Below are 23740 nucleotides of genomic sequence, written 5' to 3' on the forward strand. Positions count from 1 at the left end.
CCAGACCCCTTGTGATTTTGAATACCTCTATCAAATCTCCTTTCAACCTTCTCTTCTCCAAGGAAAACAGTCCCACCTTTTCCAATCTACCTACTTGAGAACAGTTTCTCAGCCCTGGAAATATTTGTGTGAATCTTCTCTGCCTTCTTTCTAACACCTTCAGTGCCAAATGTATGTGCAACAATTTGAAAAACTGCCTCAAGCTTAACATTTTTTAAATGATTTTGTACATTTAATTCACATTTTCGTAAGTTTTGGGTCATGTTCCCTTAAATAAAGATTTCGGTAATGATGTTGAATCTATTCACCTGGTTTCAATTACTTATCTATCAAGTGTGCGTGACTGGTCAGTAAATGGTCTCCCAGTGAAGACACAGCGCTGTCTATTTTATCATCCTAAAAGCAGGCGCTTTCCAGTGTGGTGCCAAATATTAATGAAAATTTTTAGTCTTATTAATTTACCAACATTTTCTTTCAAATCCTGCAAAGAATACCAAGTAATTATGAAATGCAAATCTCACTAACAACTTGACCTTTAATTCTCAAGAGTTCATCATTAAATAGCAGATTGCAGGTTCTTGTGTTTTCCAAAGCTAGAAACACATCTAATAGATAATCAAACAGCAGATAATAAGATGGGAGTTAATTATTAACCACTCTTATGCTAAATGATAACTCACCTACAAATGAGCAGTCAGCCATTCGGATTTCTAGTGGACTGGTAAAAGGTTCCGCACTCTTAGCTTTCAAATAACATCCAATTTTACAGAATGATAGTTTGACTACAAATAGTTAAATTATAAGGGCAAGCTCCATAGACTAGGTTTATATTCCTTCGAGGAGAGAAGATTAAGGGATGATCTAATGGAGGTGTTTTGGATAATTAGATGATTAGACAAGGTAGATGGAGAGAAACTATTTCCTCTGGTGGTGGGGCGTGTGGGGGCTGTGTCCAGAACAAGAGGGCAGAACCTTAAAATTCGAGCCAGGCCATTTGGGGTTGATGCCAGCAAGCACTTCCTCACACAAAGGGGAGTGGAAATCTGGAACTCTGTCCTCCAAAACACCGCCAAGGCTGAGGGTCAATTGAAAATTGCACAAGTGAGTTTGATGGATTTTTGTTGGGTAAGAGGATTAAGGATTACAGAACTAAGGTGGGTAGATGGAGTTAAGATATAAATCAGCCATGATCTCATTGAATGACGAAACCACCTCGAGTAGCTGAATGGCCTCCTCCTGTTCCTGTGTACAAACTTTATTCAACATTTAAACAAAGATGTTGCCTTCTTTTGAAAAGCTTCAAAGCCACAAGCAGTGCACAAATCTGACCCAACAGCAAATACACACAAGAACGTTAATTATATTGTACAATCTGATGGTACGTGAGCCTTTATTGCGAGGAGGCTGGAGTAGAAGTGTAAGAAAGTTTTGCTGCAATTGTACAGGGCTTTAGTGAGACCAAACCCGGAGAACTGTGGACAGTTTTAGTCTCCTGATCTAAGGTTGGAGTACTTGCCTTAGAGGGAGTGCAACAAAGGTTCACTAGGCTAATTCCTGAGATGAAAAGGTAGTCTTGTGAGGAGAGATTGAGTAGAATGGGCCTACGTTCTATACAGTGTCGAAGAATGAGAAGTGATCTTTATTGTAAAAGTATAAAATTAGTGGAGGACTTGGCAGGTTTGATGCTGAGAGGTTATTTCTCCCTGGCTGGAGAGTCTAGAACAAGGGTCATATCCTTGGAGAAGGGGTCAGCCATTTAGGTCTGAGATGAGATGAGGAGAAATTTCATCATTCGAAGGTTGTGAATATTTGGAGTTCTCTATCCAGCGAACTGTGGGTGTTTACTCATTGGGCAGGATTTTCCACACCCACCTACCGCTAGGATCTTCCAGTCCCGCCGCAAGTCAATGGATTTCTGGCTGGGGCTCCGTCTCACCCGCAGCGGGTCCCACCCACAACGGGGCTAGAAAATCCCGGCCGTTGAGTGTGGTCAAGAGAAAGGTCAATAGATTTTTGGACGCTAAGGGAGTCAAAGGATATGGACATAGTGCAGGAAGGTAGAGTTGAGGTAGATGATCAGCCATGATCTTGTTGAATGGTGGAGCAGGCTCGAGGGGCCAAATGGCCTACTCCAGCTCCTATTTCTTTTGTTCTTATGTTCAAAGTGCTTTACAGCCAATGAAGTAGTTTTTGAAGTGTAATCCCCTTGAAACGTGGGGAAATGCAGCAGCCAATTTGTGCACAGCAAGCTCCCACAAACAGCAATGAGGTAGATAAAATAAAAAACAATTCTGACGAAAGGTCAGTGACCTGAAATGTTAACTCTTGTTTCTCTCTCCACAGACACTGTCTGACCTGTCGAGTGTTCCTGGCATTTTTTTGATTTTTATTTCAGATTTCCAGCTTTTACTTTTGATTTAATGTGATAAATGGCCAGATACTTTTTTTTTGTAGTGATGTTGGCTGAAGGATAAATGTTAACTCACAACATTGGGGAGGACTCTACTGCTCTTCTTCAAAATAATGCTTTACATCTCATTCGAATGTCATATAACATCTTCAGTGGGATACAGAGATGACAATGCTGTCAAAGTTGTTCTTTTACGTGACTCCATGGCAGTAAATGTTTACATTTACTAAGCCCAGTGCCAGGAATATGCCTTCATCACATTCAAACTCTACTTTCCTATTACTTTAATGGAATTGCAATATTGTTGCCAGAGGTTGGATGTAAGTTTTTGCATTTAAATGGGTTCTTCTCCCAACAACAAATGGATCAACACTACTCTGTGCTCTTAACTCTGAAGGTGCACTGCCTTTACAATCAGTGTTAATTGTATATTAATTGTGTTTAGTTATATGCAGATCATGGGCATTAACTAGAGAATCACTTGTGTTCCTATAAATAGGAACAGACTGAAACTATGGTGTTTGAGCGAGGATATGCATGCTTGTCATGTATCCCAGTAAATAAATGCCTATAAAAAAAAATTGCAAACATTGGCTCTAGTTCTATCTTTCACTACCTGGCTTTCCGGAATATAACATGGGGAGAGGAATCGCGCCTTTCATGTTGAAAGTTATATCACATGTGATAGGATGGAAACAGGAGCTGGTGCCATTGCAAGTGACCTCCCTCCAGCCACACCACCAACCCACCCCCGCCGCCGCACAAGTCTCTCTTTTCAGAAAGGACCTAATAAGAGGAGAACGGGAAACAGATTTCACTTCCAATCCTGCATCATTCCAGGGTATGTGCCCTCCAGCAAAACTGTAGACAGGGAGATAACTTTCAGAAAAAGTAATTCAAAAAGATAAAGTAGAACTTTTGGGGTCAGACTGAGAGGAAAGTTATTATACTTACTCCGTGATACCTCCACTTCTTAAAAAGTAATTTCATATTGTAGTCACACACTGTCCTCATCGTGACATTGCACTATTCCCAGTGCACACAGATATGTGCAGTGTTGAAAACCATCAGTAGAAGTAATAAGTTCAATCTATTTACAAATGAATTAAGAAAATCCATCTTCACATCTGTGAGAGTTTCATCTAAAATAAATAGGGCCACACCATTTATTTTTGCATGTCTTCCTCTACTGTAGCTATTGTTTCAGTTATAAGAAAAGGTCTTGTCAGTAAAAATGACCTTGTTCATCAGTAAAAACCAGCTCCAACAGCAGCAGACAGCCAAGGAGACATAATAATGAAAACCGCTATTACTGTAACCAAACATTTAGCAGAGAAGGAGAAATAAAACTAAAAATAATGTTACCTCAAGGACAAAAATAAAGGTGAAAATAACGGACATTGTTGCCAGAGGAACTGTAATTGGATTATCAACGTCCCACTGTAAGACAGAAAGCAAGCAAATTCTTAATTGTCTATTTATTTACAGGGCACAGTATGAAGGCAGTGCGTTATTTTCAACATTACATATGCATTAGGCTGAACTTTACAGGTCAGCATAGTACCCATAACCACCAACACCCCCCCGCCACCCCCACCCCGGCTAAAACACCGTGTGGGTGGGGCGAGCCCACTCACGATGCCAACGGCGGCATCGCGTCAATTTGATGCTGGGAGCAGTGTTAGTTGCTTTAAGGGGAGGCTTACGCAGCTGTCTGGGGAGGAAGTCCCGCCTTAGAGAGCTGCCAGATAATCAGATTGGCTGGCAGATCTATAGTCCCAGCAACACCCGCAGGCAGTGGTGGCCACTGCTCTAACCACAGGTAATCTCATCACACGGAGGGGCCCAGGCAAGTCAGGGGTCAAGGGTGTCAGTGAGGGATGCGGTGGTGGGTGTGCGGGCCAAGTTCAAGAGGTTGGGGCGGGGCAGGGATGACCTTGGGTAAGGGGGTGGGTGCCTCTGATTTGCCCAGGGGGCTCTCAATGGAAGCTCTCCCCCTCCCACTTGCCCGATACCAGCCCGCACAGCTCAAGCTGCTCGGCTTCTCACATGGCAAGGGCCTCTCTCTGGTGCAGGTAAAACAGCAGTGGGGTTGGGATGAGGCTCTTAAGTAGCCATCAATTGGCTGCTTAAGGGCGTCAATTGGCCAAGAGACGGCAGTCTGCCTGACTCCTCCTCCAGCGGACAGGTAGGTTGTGGGAAGGCCACCTGCTGGATCTTACGAGCTCCCCCGACCCCCCCCAGTTTTCAAACCCACCAGTAGGAAAGCATAACAGTGTGTGAATTGCACAAAAGACAGGTTTGCATTTCAATATCACCTTCAAACTCAGGGCACCTCAAAGCTCTTTACAGAGAGGGAAGTCTGTACTTTTGAATTGTCGTCACTGTTGTAACATGGGAAATACGGAAACCTATCTGCGTACAGCAAGCTCCCACAAACAGCAATGGCCAGGTAATCTGTATTCTTACGTATGCTTTTTAAATTCGTTCATGGGATGTGGGTGTCACTGGCTAGGCCAGTATTTATTGCCCATCTCTAATTGCCCTTGGGGAGGTGGTGGTGAGCTGCCTTCTTGAGCCGCTGCAGCCCATGTGGTGTAGGTACACCCACAGTGCTGTTAGGGAGGGAGTTCCAGGATTTTGACCCAGTGACAGTGAAGGAACGGTGATATATTTCCAAGTCAGGATGGTGAGTGGCTTAGAGGGGAACTTGCAAGTGGAGGTGTTCCCATGTGTCTGCTGCCCTTGTCCTTCTAGATGGTAATGGTCAATTGTTTGGAAGGTGGTGTCTAAGGAGCCTTGGTGAATTCCTGCAGTGCATCTTGTAGATGGTACACACTGCTGCTACTGTGCGTCGATAGTGGAGGGAGTGAATGTTTGTGGATGTGGTGCTAATCAAGAGGGTTTCTTTGACCTGGATGGTGTTAAGCTTCTTGAATGTTGTTGAAGCTGCACTCATCCAGGCAATTGGAGAGTATTCCCATCACACTCCTGACATGTGCCTTGTGGATGGTGGACAGACTTTGGGGAGTCAGGAGGTGAGTTACTCACCACAGGATTCCTAACTTCTGACCTGCTCTTGTAGCCACAGTTTTTATATGGTTACGCCAGTTCAGTTTCTGGTCAACGGTAACCCCCAGGATGTTGATAATGGAATATCACTGAATGTGAAGGGCAGATGGTTGGATTCTCTCTTGTTGGAGATTGTCATTGCCTGGCACCTGTGTGGTGAGAATGTTACTTGCCACTTGTCAGCCCAAGCCTGGATATTGTCCAGGTTTTATGCATATGGGCACAGATTGCTTCAGTATCTGAGGAGTCATGACTGGTGTTGAACATTGTGCAATCATCAGCGAACATCCCCACTTCTGACCTTATGATGGAAGGAAGGTTATTGATGAAGCAGATGAAAATGGTTGGGCCGAGGACACTGCCCTGAGGAACTCCTGCAGTAATATAACATTGTGTTTGCACTGTGAATTTTGAATGTTTGGACCGTACACTCCAGTAGTTCAAGCACATGAAAGAAGTGACACAAAGTGCACAGAATAATTTCTTTGCAATGTACATCAATTTTCAAAAAGTGTAACAAACTGACATTAACGCAAATATCATTGATTCCTGTCCAGAATGTAAAGTACCTTCAATGAAAGCAGCACAGACTGGGCAAGGACTAGGACTGCAATGCTTCTCTTGAAGAACGGGTGTTGGGTTATGTCATACATTTTAGCTCGGAAGCCACCATTGTCTGGCAAACAAAACACAATAAAAGGAAGTTACACCAATGTACAGCACAGAAACCAGGCCATTTGGCCCAACCAGTCCATGCCAGTTCAAGTTTCTTTCTGCCCATCTTCATCTCACCCTATCAGGATATCCTTCTTTACCTTTCTCCCTCATGTGTTTATGCAGCTTCCCCTTAAAGGTATCTGTACTATTCACCTCAAGCAATCCCTGTGGTAACGAGTTCCACCTTCTCACCACTCTCTGGGTAACGAAGTTTCTTCTGATTCCCTAATGGATTATTAGTGACTATCTTATATTGATGGCCTCTAGTTTTTCTTTTCCCCACAAATGGAAACATTCTCACCTTGAAAACTCCATCACAATCTTGCAAGATTTCGAAGACATTGAATAGATACTCCAATTCCCCGACCTTCCATTTCCAACAGAAAAGCAACCCAGTGGGCTGAATATTCCCCCCGTCGGTGGGGTTTGTGTGGGGGTGGGCACAAACCCGATCGGTGCCCCCGATTGGGTCCACGCCGCCATTTTACCTGGACCGGCCAATTAAGGCCCACCCAGCGTGACGTGTGCCCAGAAGCGCTGAGCGCTCCCTGTGCGGGTGGAATCCCTGAGTCGGGGCCTGTGTTCTTGTGCGTGAAAGAGCGCAGAAATCTCCCTGAGGTACAGAGCTGCCTCAGAGAGATTAGTTTAACTTTTAAACATCTGAATAACGTAATTAAAAACTTTTAAAACATGTCCCCTCATGGGACAGTGTTGCATGAGCTGGGACATGCCAATTAATTTTTAAAATAATTTTTATTGAATTTTTAAACACTTCATGAAACCTCATCCCGCCCGCGGATGAGGTTCCATGAAACATGCGAAGGCCGCCTGGGCCCTTCGCTTGACCCCACCCCCCCCCCAACCTTAAGGTTCGACGGGCAGCTCATTTAATTATATCAATTAGTTTTTAACAGGCCCTAATAGGCCTTTGACAGTTCGGAGGGTCTGCAGCTGAGTCAGCTGCGCGCCCACTGAACTCAAAATCTAAATGACGCGCGGTGATATCGGGACACCCGTCTGACATCACCACGCGCCACTTTATCTGTCGGTGAGCAGGCCCCGCCCCCATTCGCCGACCGGAAAATTCTTTCCGGTACGTTCATGCTTTCTTGATAGGAAGAACCTCACAGTTCCGGTATCATCCCTGCAAAGATTCTTTTTGCACCCTCTCCCACGCCTTTATGTCCATTTTATAATACGGAGCGCAAAGTTATCGAATGCAAGTTTTAAATTTGAGGAATGAGTCCAAAGCCTCACTTCACACTTAAGCGGAACTTCTTCTGCATTAAAAAAATAACGATGAAGTATTTGTTGAAAAGATGTACCTGCAGCCTTAACCTAGAATCTGAAGAATGTAAGATTTATTGGTTAGAAAAAGAAAAATCACAAGGGAATAGCTTGAATGAATGAACCTGCATACTTGACATACTCTAATCTTGAGTTCCAAAATGGTTTAGTTTGCAGATAAGCCTCAATTCCATTTTCACTACGGATAGAAACAAGCAAAACTTACATAGATTTTTCTTCAAATTTCTTCAAAGAGCGATAAAACCTAAAACCCTTTCTGTTACAAAATGTTGATCATCCCCTGAATTCAAATCAGCACACCCCTTAAATCTTATCATACCTCGCGAATTCCATTTATTCAACCACCACCAAATTTCCATTTCATAATACAAGGGATTTCACCCTGTAACTATTGCTGAAATTTATCAAGGGAATTATCAATTAAGTAACTAACTAACTTTGGAACTCCCTAACAATACTGCGGGTGTGCCCACACCACAAGGACCATAGCGGTTTAAGATGTCAGCTCAGCACCACCTTCTCAATGGCAAACAAGGACGGGCAGTAAACGCTGGTCTAGCCAGTGATGCCCACATCCCATGAAGGAATTTAAAATGAAATAATTAAAGCTAAGAATTGTTTTTGGTGGGGTTAATGTTTGAAGTGGCCAGTTGAAAAGTTGGTGCAATACCATTTTCACAGCATATCTTAAGGGAATCACTCCAGTGAGTCCTTTCAAACATAGTTCTTTATCATGAACCGATGCATAAACATGGTGCATTAAATGATGAGGAAATCCAAGAAGGGAAAATTAATATAAGCAGAACTTTACTTTCCCCAGTTTTGTGTATTGCACTGAGTAATTAAGACTAACATGTTCAACTGCAGGGAGCCATTATTGAAATAAATTTGTTTACACCTCTCCAACAGACAGGGCAGCAGAGAGGGCAATACAACATGTTCAGCTATTACAATATACCATGCCCAGCTTCTGATGAAGTGCGAGTTTTAGTTTTATGGCTCTTAATGAAAGTTAACTCTTTATCTCCCATGCTCCACAAATCACTAGATGTCTGAGACTTCTCAGTGATGTCTGGTGTATTTATTAATGGTCCCAACAACTTGATTGCTACCAAAAATATTAAAAACAAAATCAATAATTGAGTTAGAGGTTGTACTGGTCCCATGATTTCAAACTCAATTAACCTCATTCTTGTTTTTATATCCCTCCATGGCCTCGCCCCTCGCTCTCTATCTCTGTAACCTCCTCCAGCCCTACATCCCTCAGAGATCTCTGCACTCCTTCAATTCTGGCCTCTTTGTGTATCCCTGAGTTTCATTGCTCCATCACTGGTGGCTGTGTCCCAGCTGCCTTGACCTTAAATTTTGGAATTCCATCCCTAAACCTCTCTCCTCTCCTTTAAGACACTCTCTTTAAAACCTCTTGGACCAAGCTTTTGGTCACCTTGATCCAATATCTGCTTATGTGGCTTGGTGTCAAACTTTGCTTTACAACACTCTAGTGAAGTGCCTTGGGATGTTTTGACTGTGAAGGTGCTATATAAATGTAAGTTGTTGTTGTACACTCCCATATTCCTAACATCTTGCTGAAAGCATGGTGCTTCTTGAAATGCTTTAATAAGGCAATAACCATGGAAAAAGGAAACCAGAGCAACAACAAGCAGTCAAACACATTCCAAGGTACATCACAAGAGGAGGAAGAAAACTAATGGAAACGAAAGAAAGTGGGTAAGCTTCTCTTTTGTAGAGCCAGCTTTTGAGAAAGTTATGGGATGTGACTGACAGCTGGGTTGAAGGTAAGGGATTACTCTTTGGCTGATTTGGGGCGTTTAAAATTCTCTTGTGTAAGTTTACAAAGGAGGTGTGATGATGCTGCAATCTGGAATGTTCTGTCAATCAGACCGAAGGGTATCTACCAGGCCGAGCCGCAAGGTGGAGTGGTTGGGCGATCTTCAATCGACTTTTCAAGTCCTCCCACCTCCTCTGGTCCACAGTCAGTAAGGCAGTGCCCTGGAAAAAAATTCAAGGACATGAATTCACTGATCAGTTCACAATGGAATACATTTTTCACCCTGATGGAGAAGGTCATTTAGAGCATTTTCACTTAATATAGATTTTCTAATCAATACATATGATAACTTTTGATGTTTGTGAAATAATCATCTCTGTGACGTTTATTATAAAGTATAAATATCTTGTGAAATGATTTAGGGGCACGATGGATTTTGTAAAGCGAGACATCTTTTTTCATTACACTACATAAATCATCAGAATCGCAGCAATAACTTTGATGTTTAATTACAGGGAGCTAAGAGAACTTAATTGTGCCACAAGTTTAACAAAACAGAATAGAATCAGCTCTTTACTGCTTCCAAACTAGATATAAACGCATGATGAAGGATGAGCACAGCATGTGGTTTTCTTAAAAGGGGTGACTAAACGGACCTTATTTTCATTGAAATTAGCAATGACAACTCCAACGAAGAGTGTCAGTCCAATCATACAGCCAAGGAACACAAAGACATGGATGTAGATGCCGTGAATCTGTGGGCAGAGAGTTAGAAGTTAGGCACAGTGACACAGGTTTTGCTTTTAACAATAATGGTGCGGCTGTTAGCGCTCGTTATTATTAACGAGTAGGCAAACAACAACTCGCGGCACCCACGCATACGCAGCTAAGCATGGAAATCAGGAAGTTGCTGTTCAGGTTTCCCTGCCCCTCCACCAGCCTGGTTATATTGGTACTTTGCCAAATACACTCACAATTGGAATGCATGAAGGGTGCGAACTTTTCTACTAATTATACCCACTCAACGTGCCAGAAAAAGTTAGGGCCGGTTTGTCAAGGTGTAAGTGAATTTTTTTTTAAAACAGCCTTGATTACTTTCAAACAACCTCTCAGGCCTTGAAAATGTAATTTTATAAGTATGGACTCTCATTCCTTCTGAATGTAATTATTTTTGGGAGATTTGAAAACTTTTTAAAAAACTTTTTCTGCCATTTTTAAATCTCTTGCGCTTTATCCCATCTTTCTTTCCCTCTCTTTACTTACTTTCTGTGACTGATTTTACAAATGAATGAAATATTCTTTATATTCCCTGGTTTACAGTCTGCGTGGCTCAGTGAAGATTCTTCAATCTGATTGGCTGAAGAGCTTTGGTGTTGCTTGCACATGCATCAGAGCTCCTGTAGAGGGCACCATGTTGAAAAGGGTTTCCTAAATGTCATAATTTGCCAATCAAAAGCCCACAAAGAGTTATGGCAGTTGTTAATGTAATGAATGGTGAGCTGTTCTTTTGCTGCTGACTGCAAAATCTGGGCCGGTGAACACAAAGAACATAAGAAATAGGAGCAGGAGTAGGTCAGACGGCTGCTTGAGCCTGCTCTGCCATTCAGTATGATCATGGCTGACCCTTCTACCTCAATTTCACTTTCTCACCTCATCCTCATATCGTTCGGTTCCCTTAGTGTTGAAAAATCCATTGACCTTAGCCTTGAACGTATTCAACACCTGAGCATTAACAACTTTCTGGAGGGCATAATTCCAAAGATTCACATTCCCCTGAGTGAAGAAATTCCTCCACATCTCAGTCTTAAATGGTTGATCCCTTAACCTGAGACTATGCTTCTAGTTTCAAATCACCAGCCAGGGAAATGGCCTCTCAGCATCTACCCTATCAAGACCCCCCACCGAATCCTGTGTTTTAACAAGATCCCCACTTTTCGTTTAAACTCAAGACCACACTTTCTGCTCAACTTCTTACTAAAGGACAACTGCCTCATCCCAGAGATCAATCTAACGAACCTTCACTGCGAGTATAGCCTTCCTTAGATCAGGAGACCAACCTGTACTGCCTTTTCCAGGTGTGCTTTTACCAAACCCCTGTACAACTGTAGCAAGGCTTCCTTGCATTTGCACTCCGACCCCCTTGCAATAAAGGGGATGTGCCATTTGCCTTCCTTCTTACCACAATCGTTTCAAAATGTTAGATATATATATGATGCAGAATGTTCTTACTGGGCCCACTCGGTGAATGATGACATCCCTGACCTCTACCCATCCTTTCAGTGACAGCACTTCAAACAAGGCCAGCAATGCACTTCCAACATTGTCAAAATTGAAATTACGAGGATTGGCCCTGGAAAACAGAAAAGCACCGTTTTTTTTTATTCCATAATCAATTCTCCTGAGTCTTCAGATACGAGCAAACCAACAACTTGCATTGATGTGGCACCTGTAACGTAATAAAACATCTGAAGGTGCCTCACAGGAGACTGATGGGTGAACAACATTTGATGTGAATTGGGACAGGAGAAACAGAGTTTTTCAGGACCTCGGGTTTACGGAGAGTGGACGATGAGAGGCTGGCCAGGAGTCTGGAGGTAACAAAGGTAAGAATGGCCTGAAAAAGAGAGACATGTATAAGCTTTTTGTCTTGTACAGTTGCTTGGCAGTTAACTGTAAGTCACCATCAGTGGTGGATCCTCCATGGCAATGCCACTTGCCAACCAATCAGCACTCTCTTCACATACAGTATAAATTGTTGTTTTCCCCCTTAAATTGGTATTCTCGCGAGTGTCCTGATGAATGCAAGACGAAAAGCTTAGACATGCCTCTTCTTTCAGCAATACTCAAATTCTGTGCTACCAAACAACCAAAGCTAAGGATGAGGGTTCCATGAGTAGATGAGCGGAGGTAGGAGCAGAGATGGCCTACGGACGGAGGTGAAGTGATGGAGAAGATATTGGGTCGGAAGCTCAGATCTGGGTCAAGTCAGACACCAATGGTCTAGTTCAGCCTCACACTGCGGCCATGGAGAGTATTGGAGTTGTTGGCTAGGGAACAGAGGTTATGGCAGGACCAAAAAAAAACAATGGCTAATAGCTGTTCTGGTACACCAATACTTTACCAAAAGGAAATTTGAATGCTAACTTTAGCTTTCAAGTTAATATTATAAGATTACAACAACAGCTTGTTTGTACATAGCAGCTTCCCAGGAGTAATTAACAAACATAACTGACACCAGCACGTAAGGGAGCAGGTGTCCAAAAACTCAGTCAATGAGAAAGATTTTATGGAAAAACTTAGAGGAGGAGGAATAGGCAGGGAGATGGAGAGACTTAGGGAGAGAATTCCAGAGATTAGGGCATGGCTGCCAATGATGGAGTGATTAAAATCGGGGATGCTCAAGAGGCCAGAATTGGAGGAGTGCAGAGATCTTGGAGGGTTGTGGGGCTGGAGGAGATTACAGAGATAGGGAAGGGGGGCGAAGATGTGGAGGGATTTGAAAACAAGGATGAGAATTTCAAAATTGTGATGGGGCCAGCCTGAGCCAGTGTAGGTCAGTGAAGGGAGCGTTGCATCTTTGTTGGGTGTGGTATTATTCAGCGTCTTTGGTAAGTGCACAGATGAGCGTGAGGTATTGCATTTTGGTAAGAAAAATAAAGAGGTCACATATCATTTGAAAAAGAGTGGGGGAGAGGAACAAACAGATCTGGGAGAGCAAGTGCACAAATCATTAAAGTTACAACACAGATTAAATAGGCCAGAAAAAAGCAAACTGAGCACTAGGATTTATTTCTGAAGGGATAGAACTGAGATGTAGAGAAGGTTAGGCTAAGCTTGTATCAAAGTTGTTTGGACCACACAGAGTAATGTGCACAGTTCTAGTTGTCATATTATAGAAAGGGTACAGTAAGCACTGGAGAGGGTGAAAAACTGATCCACAAGGATGACAGCAGGACTGAGAGATTATATCTTTCAGGGAAGGATGAAGAGGGTAAGGCTGTTTTCTCTTGTAAGGGGAAGATTGTGGGGTATTCAGATAGAGGTCTTTAAAGTTATGAAAGGTTTTGATTGAGTAGACCGACAGAGAGATAATGTTTCCTCTTGTGGGGAACCGAAAAACTGGAGGCCATCAAGATAGTGCCCAAGAAATCCAATAGGGAATTCAAAAGAAACCTCTTTGCCTAGAGAGTGGTGGGAATGTGGACCTCGCTACCACTGGAATAGTTGAGATGAACAGTATCAATACATTTAAGGGGAAGCAGGTTAAATGCATGAGGGAGAAAAGAATAGAAGGTCCTTGTAGTAATTATGGTTTTATTTAGTGTGTAATGTACCTTTAAGAATAATACTTGTTAGGCAAGATCACATGATCTGTAGTAACCAATTGGAGTAGCAGCTCAGGCAGTTAGCGTAGAGATAGAGTGGAGTTGAAAGCACATGTGTAGCTGCTGCTGAGTATATTGTAAATAAACTTAAAGTTTCCACCCAAGAAGTGTCTGCAGATCAACTCTATCATTAATAGCAAACTGGCGATGAGGATAAAACAGAATTCAACAGAAGAAATCAAGTTAGTAAGAAATCGGCACTGTACATTGCCCAGTGATTGTAAGTAGCAAGCTCTGTTAGAATTGAAGAAGTTATCCCCTCTCAAATGCCACAAATTGGGATAATTGATCCTTTTAAACCAGCCACAGGCAATTGGTCTCAATACATAAAACACCTCATGTTCTTTTTTCAAGTGAACAAGATTATGGGGGAAAGAGACGAGGTGAGTGATTCTTGAGTACTTGTGGGAGCAAACCTACAGTCTGATTCGAAGTCTGATGGCACCGAGTGCCTCTAATTTAGATGAATTTGTGGACCTCATGAAGGGTCACTTTCAACCCAAGCCCTCAGTCACGATGCAGAGGTTCAGGTTTAATTCATGAAATAGAGCCCCGGGTAAGACAATTGCATGCTACATGGCAAACTTGAAGCAACTAACGGAACATTGTGAGCTTGGTATGACTCTGGAAGACATGCTCATAGAGCGTTTAGTGTGTGGTGTGAAAGAGGACGCTATTCAGAAAAGATTATTGTCTGAAGTGAATCTGGATTTCAAGAAGGCGCTAGAGATAGATCTGGCCATGGAAAGTGCAGTAAGAGACTCAAAAGCAGAATAGGGTGCGCAAAATGGCGCTGTCCTCCACATTGGGTGGGAATCCTCGGCCAAAAGAGGTGCGAGAAAGCAAGGCTCCCCCGAGAAGCAGGAAACAGTCCCTGCCAGCCGAAGGATAAAAAAAACTTAGCAGCGAAATCGAAGAATAATTTTAATAGAGGTGGAAACAATCATCTTTTAGCGATTACAAAAATACCTGGAAAAACTCAGCAGGTCTGGCAGCATCTGCAGAGAGGAACACAGTTAACGTTTCGAGTCCAAATGACTCTTCATCAGAAGTTGAACAGGGTTCTGCTGAAGGGACATACGGACTCGAAACGTTAACTGTGTTCCTCTCCGCAGATACTGCCAGACCTGCTGAGTTTTTCCAGGTATTTTTGTTTTTGTTTTGGATTTCCAACATCTGCACTTTTTTGCTTTTATCTTTTAGCGATTGGCAGTTTAAAAAAGCCGAAAGCTACTATTGTCATAGAAATGGACATGTGATGAGGCAGTGCAAGGAAAGATTCAAGCAGGTTTGTAAACAAAAGGAGAAGCCCAGTGAAATCTACAATGTAGAAGAGTCTGAAATAACAAACTCTTGACATTTACTCATTGTTTAATCTGAAAGTTGGAAAGTCAGAACCAACATTTGTCACAGTGAAAGTAAATGGCAAACCTGTTAGAATGGAAGTGGACAAGGCAGCTTCCACTACAGTAATTGGGGAACAAACCTTCGGATGTTTGAATAATGGTCAACATCAATTATGTTTAGAAGAAACAGATGCCAAACTAAAAACATATACAGGTGCAGACATTTAAGTAAAAGACATAAGCAGAGTAACTGTCCATTATGGAAGCCAATCAGCAAAGCTACCCTTGGTGGTGGTAGCAGGTAAAGGGCCAAGCCTCCTGGAGATTAAGTTAGAATGGGCTGAAATTTTCCAGCTGAGAGCAAGTGGGCTACCAGAGCTACTTAGAAAATATGTCACTGTCGTTAAGGACGAACTGGGGAAAATCCAGGGCCTGCAGGCAAAGGTTCATGTGGATCCGGAAGCAACCCCTCACTTCATGAAGGCGAGTCTGGTGCCATACGCCCTGCGAGAAAAAGTCAACATTGAACCCAACAGACTAGAGAAATTGGGTGTTATACAACCTGTTCAGTTCTCAGAATAGGCGGCACCCATAGTCCCCATCCTTAATACCGACCAAAGTGTCTAAATTTGTGGAGGCTACAAACTGACGCTTAATAAAGTAGCTAAGCTAGACAGACACCCCATTCCAAAAATCCAAGACTTGTGTACTAAGCTGACAGGAGGGACAACGTACACAAAGCTTGACATGAGTCATGCTTATCAACAATTAGAGTTGGATAATGTCTTGTGGGAATTTCTCACAATTAATACCCACAAAGGGTGGTACCAATATACACAATTGTCTTTCGGTGTCTCCTCTGCTTGTGCCATCTTTCAGAGAACAATAGAAAGCTTACTGCAGGGACTGCCCCAGGTTGGAGTCTATTTAGACGATGTATTGGTGACAGGGTTCACTGAGAAAGAGCATTTAGCAAACTTGGAAAAAGTCTCAAAATATTTCTTGCAAGCTGGACTGCGTTTAAAAAAGAAAATGCACATTCCAAGCGAGGGAGGTGATCTATTTGTGTCACCGGGTAGATTCACAGGGCCTCCACCCGGCTGAGGAGGAAGTGAGAGCCACAAGAGAGGTATCTGTGCCAAAGAACACCTCAGAGCTCAAATCGTTCCTAGGAATGATCAACTATTATGGGCGGTTCTTACCCGATTTGTCGACAGTGCTGGCCCTCCTGCATTCACTACTCAAAAAGAACCAACCTTAGTCTTGGGAGGCACCCAAGAAAGAAGTTTTCATAAAAGGTGAAACAATTGTTGCACTCGTCTAATCTATCAGTGTATCATGAACAGACGAAAGAATTGGTGCTGACATGTGACGCAACTCCCTACGGGGTGGGACCGGTGCTCTCTCATTGGATGAACAACAGCACAGAATAGCCAATAGGATACCTATCAAGAACACTCACCGCAGTGGAAAAGGGATACTCGCAGATAGAAAAAGGCCTGTCCATCAACGTTAGTGTCAAGAAATTTCACCAGTACATACATGGCCACCATTTTACAACCTTTCAGACCACAAACCATTGCTGGGATTGTTTAGTGAGGACAAGGCTATACCACCCATAGCTTCAGCAAGAATACAACGCTGGGCTTTAATCCTGGCAGCATACGAATACACTTTTGTACATAGGCCTGGCAATCAAATCACAAACACCCATGCCCTTAGAACATGATAAGCACGTCCCAGTTCCACAGGAACTTGTTTTACTGTTGAATTTCTTAGATTCCTCACCAGTATGTACTCAACAGATCAGAGACTGGACAAGTCGGGACCCAGTCCTACGTGTTGGTCACAGGAGCCTGTATCTGACAAAGTGAAACCGTACTTCAACAGAAAACATGAAATAACCAGTAAGGATCTTATTGTGGGGAGCACGAGTGATAGCTCCTCCAATTTTAATTGAACTACACAGTGCCCATCCAGGAATATCCTGAATGAAGACCATAGCACGCAGCTGTCAATGGTGGCCTGGCTTGGATGGTGAAATAGAGAGTTTAGTAAAGCACTGTGTGCAATGTCAGAAGTTGCCAGTGCCAGCTCCGTCACACCCATGGGAGTGGCCAGGTAGACCCTGACTGTGGTTGCACATTTTTCCCAGGAAGGGTCCAACATAGTCAAGGTTTCTACTCATTGTCGATGCCCATTCAAAATGGTTGGACATATATGGGGTGAAGTCACCAATATTGACCGCTACAATTGAGAAACTAGGTCAAAGTTTTGCCATTCACGGACTACCAGAAGTAGCTGTTTCTGATAATAGCACGGCATTGAGTTTCAACAGTTTATTAGCCTCAACGGTATCACTCATGTGAAATCTGCATCATACCATCCTTCCTCAAATGGACTGGCTGAAAGGGCGGTTCGAACATTCAAGGCAGGCATGAGAAGGCTAAATGGCGATTCTTTGGCAACCAAGCTAGCACATGACTACCCCTCACACAACAGGTGTCACACCTGCAGAGTTATTGTTAAAACGCTGACTCAGGATGAGATTGAGCTTAATAATGCACAATTTAGAGGGGAAGGTGGTAAGGAAGCAGGGAAGCCAGGAAAATAGACACGACTGGCATAGTCGCAAGAGGAAATATACCGTGGGAGAGACGGTATATGTGAAGAACTTCGGGGAAGGACCAAAATGGTTACTGAGTGAAATAAGTGTGGTGACTGGACCTCTATCTTACCACACGGAGGTGGAAGGCAGGATCATCCATAAACTTGTGGATCATTTAAGGAAGAGAAACAAATCATCAAGATTTGTTTCCACCAGTGACCATGACCGGGTCTGTGTTTCCCGTTGAAGATGCTCAACCCAGGACTGACATGTCTGCTGTTCCTGTAAGAGTTGAGGATATAGAACTGCAAGTGCCCATCGAAGCACCTGATGTTCAGGCAACTCTGGAAAAGGAGGTTCCTGACAATGAATCTGAAGTTGTGGAGCTGCAACATTCCACACGTACCAGGAAATCACCTGACAGACTGGACTTGTAAATTCCTTACCCAGTGTAAATATTATGTTGTCTTGAAAGATATGTATTTGTAAATATAATATGTATAGCCGAGTTAAAGGGGGAGGAATGTAATAATTACGGTTTTATTTAGTGTGTAATGTACCTTTAGGAATAATACATGTTAGGCAAGATCACATGATCTATAGTAACTTGGGCTATAGATCTTGGGCTACCTCAGTAGTCAGTGTAGAGACAGAGTTGGAGTTGAAAGCACACGTGTATTTGCTGCTGATTATATTGTAAATAAACTTAAAGTTTCCACCCAAGAAGTGTCTGCAGATCAACTCTATCATTAATTGCACAACTCGGCCACCCTACAACAGTTCTGCTGACAGAGTGGGGTGAGGAAGGACAGAAGGAGGTTTGAGTGGAGCATAAACGCTGGCGTGGGCAGAATGGCCTGTTCTCTGTGCTGTATTTTCTATGTAAAAAATTAAACAACATTTATTATGAATGTTGAGTGAAATAGGAGCATCCCTTCACAAGATAGGTAACATTAAACTGATAGAAAGAAAAGCTTGCGTTTGTGGCACTGTTGGCAACCTCTGCATACCCCAAAGAGATTTACGGTCAACGAAGTACCTTTTGAAGTGTAGTCCCTGTTGTAATACACAAAATGCAGCAACAAATTGTACACAGGAATGTCCCACAAGCAGAAATTTGATAAATCATTTTCAGTGATGTTAGCTGACAGATAAATATCGGTCAGGACAGGGGAGAAACCCCTCTCTTTCTCTTTTCAATTATGTCATGGAATCTTTTAAATCCACCTGAGAGAGTAGGCCAGGAGTCGGGTTAACGTCTTAACCAAAAGATGGCACCCTCTGATAGCGCAGCACTCCCTCAGTACTGCACTGGAGCATGAACCGTGATTTTGTGCTCAAATCTCTGGAGTGAGACTTGAACCCACAACCTTCTGACTCAGAGGTGACCATACACAGTTGCAATCTGTCCGAATGACTTATAACCTGGCAGTGACCCATTATAAATAATCAGGAACTGAATTTGTCTCGATTCCAGCCATGGCAAGCTATTCCCACAATTACTGTGATGTGCTACATCATTTGCCTAGTCTGAGAATAGATGAAGTAAAGGCTCGTTCTCTGTCTCAGCCAAGGGAGAGACAAAAATCTGTACTTTTCCAGACAGACACAATAACAGAGCAATTCTCCCTTGGCAGCCAATAAGCTTCAGTATCAGCAGTGCATCAGTAAATGCACCTGGAAGAATCTCAATTGTTCCACTCTAATCCCTCAGCTTCTCCAAGTTATTTTAAACTGTACCTCTCAGGTCAAGTTTTAATCATGATCCGCTGTCTTACTAACAGATCAGCATCGCTCCCCTCAGAGTATTCCCCTGGAGATTTCACTGAGCATAAACTAATCCCAATATTTCTTCATACTTCGCAAATCTTCCCTTCATCTGTGAAGCCCTGTTGTTTGTCACTTCCCTTGCGTGTCATAAGGTGACTCGAAAAGATGGGAGTATTTTCCTTACAGCAAGAAAAGATTAAAGTGAAGATTTAATCAAGGCATTCAACGTTATGAAAAGGCTTTGATAGATTAAATTGAAGGATGGGGAACCAGAGAACACAAGTTAATGCAAAAAGAACCAGAGAGAATAAACTAGTAACAACTCAAAATTATATTGTTTTTCTTTCCTTTTTTTTTTCATGGGATGTGGACATCACTGGCAAGGCCAGCATTTATTGCTCATCCCTAATTGTCCTTGAACTGAGTGACAAACTAGGCCATTTCAGAGGGCAGTTAAGAGTCAACCACATTACTGTGGTTCTAAATCACATGTAGGCCCAGACCAGGTAAGGATGGAAGATTTCCTTCCCAAAGGGCATTAGTGAACCAATGGGTTTCCACAACAATTGATGATAGTTGTCATGGTCACCATGACTGAGACAGGCTTTATTTTTGAATTTGTTAATTGAATTTAAACTCCACCAGCTGCCACGATGGGATTCGAACACGTGTCCCCAGAGCATTAGTCTGAGCCTCTCGATCACTAGTCCAGTGACATGATCACTGACATTGTCTCCCCTCAATTTTACAATGACTTACAGCACAGAAACAGGCCACTCGGCCTAAATGGTCTATGCCCAGTGTTTATACTCCACGTGAGCCTCCTCCCACCTTATATTATCTCACTTATCAACATATCCTTCTATCCCTTGCTCTCTCATGTGCTTTTCCAGCTTCTCCCTTAAATCTTTCAATACTATTAACCTCAACTGTGTCATGTGACAGTGAGTTCCACATTTTCTCCACTCTCTGGGAAAATACACAGCTTTGGACTCTAATATTTTAGTCAAAGTCAAAAATTAAACTTGAAGCTGAAGGATTTACTGAAAGATTCATTGTAATGATTATTTTAGTTTATCCAACCATTGCAAGTTGCTCAGTAATAATAATAATATTATAACTCAGTAACTCTTGTCTCCATGTTACTACAAGGATATAGAGGCACTGGAGAAGGTGCAAAAAGATTCACAAGGGTGGTACCAGAATGAGGGATTATAAAATCATGACAGAGTGAACAGGCTGGGGCTCTTTTCTCTAGAAAAGAAAAGGCTGAGGGGTGACCTGATGGAGGCCTTTACAATTATGAAAGAATTTGAGAGGGTGGGTTGAGAAAACATTTCTGCTTCTGGGGGTGGTCAAAACTAGTTGGCCATAAATATAAGATAATCACGAATAAATCCAATAGGGAATTCAGCAGAAATTTCTTTACCCAGGACACGCTTAGTTATCAATTAATAGTTCAATTAGTTGAACAGATAATCAATCCTAATTCGGTTCTGATGTAAATGGACATTCTAAGCACATTACTGTTTTATTTTAAAAACATCGACAACTGCAAATCTTTTTGTTCATTAAATCTCACTGAATTGGTGCCAGTCCAGACTCAGCCTTATCTTTATAATTCCTGATGTTTTCTTTCTCACTCTTTACAGACAAAAAGCTTCAAAGAAAGGCCTTTCTGCAAGAGTCATGTTCAATTCCGGCTACCCTCAAGCCATTGGGCTTCACTCCAAGAGTTTTTTCTTTCAGCAAGTTTCCCTCACGAAAGTGCTGATATTAACTGACCCACTGCTGCCTCAGCTCGCTTGCTGCTGAAACTCTCATCCATGTCTTTAGTTGCCTCCAGATATGACTATTCCAGAGCTCTCCTGGCCTCCCATTTTCCACCTGCAGTACACTTCAGCTCATCCAAAACTCTGCTGGCTGTTATCACTACCCAGTGAATGCTGGGGAAGCGAAGCCAGATTCCATCATCTGGACATTTAGGCAAGGACACAGAGGTTATCAGATTGTGATCAGCACTGGGAACTTTGGCTGATTTCCACTTCCCTTTCCAGCTAACTCAGGATACAGCTATGATCAATTGTCTGCACACTTTGGCTTCTGGTCGAAGAAAGATTACAAGAGGCACTGAAGGTGGTATAAAGAACACTCACAACGATGGTACTAGAACTGAGAGACTATAATGATCAAGAAAGACTGAACAAGCTGGGGATCGTTTCAAAGAGATGGCTGGATAGTGACAGAATACAGGTCTTTATGATATTGAAGTGGAGTGTGATAGGGTAGATGTGGAGAAGATGTTCCCACTTGTGAACAAGCCCAAAGTTGGAGGTCATGAATATAAGATAGTCATTAATAAATTCCTTGGACAGCACCTTCCAAACCCATGACCACTACCATCTAGAAGGACAAGGGCAGCAGACACATGGGAACACCACCATCTGGAAGTTCCCCTCCAAATTAGAAAAGTTCAAGGTAATCAGGCAGAGTCAACATAGTTTTATGAAAGGGAAATCATGTTTAAATAATTTATTGGAGTTCTTTGAAGGAGTCACATGTGCTGTGGATAAAGGGGAACCAGTGGACGTACTGTACTTAGATTTCCAGAAGACATTTGATATGGTATCACATCAAAGGTTATTGCAGAAAAGCTCATGCTGTAGGGGTTAACATATTGGCATGGATAGAAGATTGGTCAGTTAACAAGGAACAGGAGGTAGCCATAGATGGGTCATTTTCTGGTTGGTGGGATGTGACGAGTGGTGTGCCACAGGGATCAGTGCTGGGGCCTCAACTTTTTACTATTTATATAAATGACTTGGATGAAGGGACTGAAGGTATGGTTGTTAAATTTGCTGACAACACAAAGGTAATTAGGAAATTAAGTTGAGAAGGGGACATAAGGAGGCTACAAAGTAACATAGATAGGGTAAGTGAGTGAGCAAAGACCTGGCAAATTTTTTTTAATTCACTCTTGGGATATGGACGTTGCTGATTAGGCCAACATTTATTGCTCATCCCTAATTGCCTTTCAGAATGTGGTGGTGAGCTGTTTTCTTGAATCGCTGCAGTCCATGTGATGTAGGTACACCCACAGTGCTGTTAGGAAGGGAGTTCCAGGATTTTGACCCAGCGACAGTGAAGGAACTGTGATAAAGTTCCAAGTCAGGTGAGTGGCTTGGAGGGGAACTTCCAGGTAGTGATGATCCCATGTGTCTGCTGCCCTTGTCCTTCTAGATGGCAGCGGTCCTGGGTTGAAAGGTGCTGTCTAAGGAGCCTTGGTGAGTTCCTGCACTGAGTCTTGTAGATGGTACACACTAATGCCACTTTGCATCGGTGGTGGAGGGAGTGAATGTTTGTGGAAGGGGTGCCAATCAAGTGGGCTGCTTTGACCTGGATTGTGTCAAGCTTCTTGAGTGTTGTTGGAGCTGCATTCATCCAGGCAAGTGGAGAATGTTCCATCAACCTCCTGACTTGTATCTTGTAGATGGTGGACAGGTTTTGGGGTAAGGAGGTGAGTTACTTACTGCAGGATTCCTAGCTCTGACCTGCTCTTGTAGCCATGGTATTTATATGCTAGTCCAGTTCAGTTTCTGGTCAATGGTAACCCCCAGGATGTTGATAGTTGGAGATTCAGTGATGGTAATGCCATTGAACATCAAGGGGCGTTGGTTGGATTCTCTCTTGTTGGATATGGTCATTACCAGACACTTGTGTGGCGCGAATGTTTCTTGCCACTTGTCAGCCCAAGCCTGGATATTGTTCAGATCTTGCTGCATTAGGACATAGACTGCTTCAGTATCTGAGGAGTCGCGAATGGTGCTGAACATTGTGCAATCATCAGTGAACATTCCAATTTCTGACCTTATGATGGAAGGAAGGTCATTGATGAAGCAGCTGAAGGTGGCTGGGCCTAGGACACTACCCTGAGGAACTCCTGCAGTGATGTCCTGGAGCTGAGATGACTGACCTCCAACAACCACAACCATCTTCCTTTGTGCTAGGTATGACTCCAGCCAGTGGAGAGTTTTCCCCCTGATTCCCATTGACTCCAGTTTTGCTACGGCTCCTTGATGCCACACTCGGTCAAATGCAGCCTTGATGTCAAGGGCAGTCACTCTCACATCACCTCAGGAGTTCAGCTCTTTCGTCCATGTTTGAACCAAGGCTGTAATGAGGTCAGAAGCTGAGTGACCCTAGAGGAACCCAAACTGGGCATCAGTGAGCAGGTTATTGCTAAGCAAGTACCGTTCGATAGCACCGTTGATGACCCTTTCCATTACTGATGATGGAGAGTAGACTGATGGGGTGGTAATTGGCCAGGTTGAATTT

General features: G+C 42.9%; 1 protein-coding gene across 2 annotated transcripts in view; it reads right to left on the reverse strand.

The window, feature by feature from the left end:
- Window positions 1–23740, reverse strand: part of nalcn (sodium leak channel, non-selective) — a 238062-nt gene that overhangs the window by 41129 nt on the left and 173193 nt on the right. For both annotated transcript variants that reach the window (XM_041198858.1, XM_041198859.1), the window contains exons 29-33: window positions 11526–11646; window positions 9953–10051; window positions 9424–9517; window positions 6052–6158; window positions 3776–3850 (exon numbers count right to left, since the gene is read on the reverse strand). In XM_041198858.1, the coding sequence (XP_041054792.1) occupies window positions 3776–3850; window positions 6052–6158; window positions 9424–9517; window positions 9953–10051; window positions 11526–11646 (496 nt within the window). The remainder of the gene's footprint in view (window positions 1–3775; window positions 3851–6051; window positions 6159–9423; window positions 9518–9952; window positions 10052–11525; window positions 11647–23740) is intronic.

This window comes from Carcharodon carcharias, chromosome 11 (genome assembly GCF_017639515.1).
Source record: "Carcharodon carcharias isolate sCarCar2 chromosome 11, sCarCar2.pri, whole genome shotgun sequence".
NCBI lineage: Eukaryota > Metazoa > Chordata > Chondrichthyes > Lamniformes > Lamnidae > Carcharodon > Carcharodon carcharias.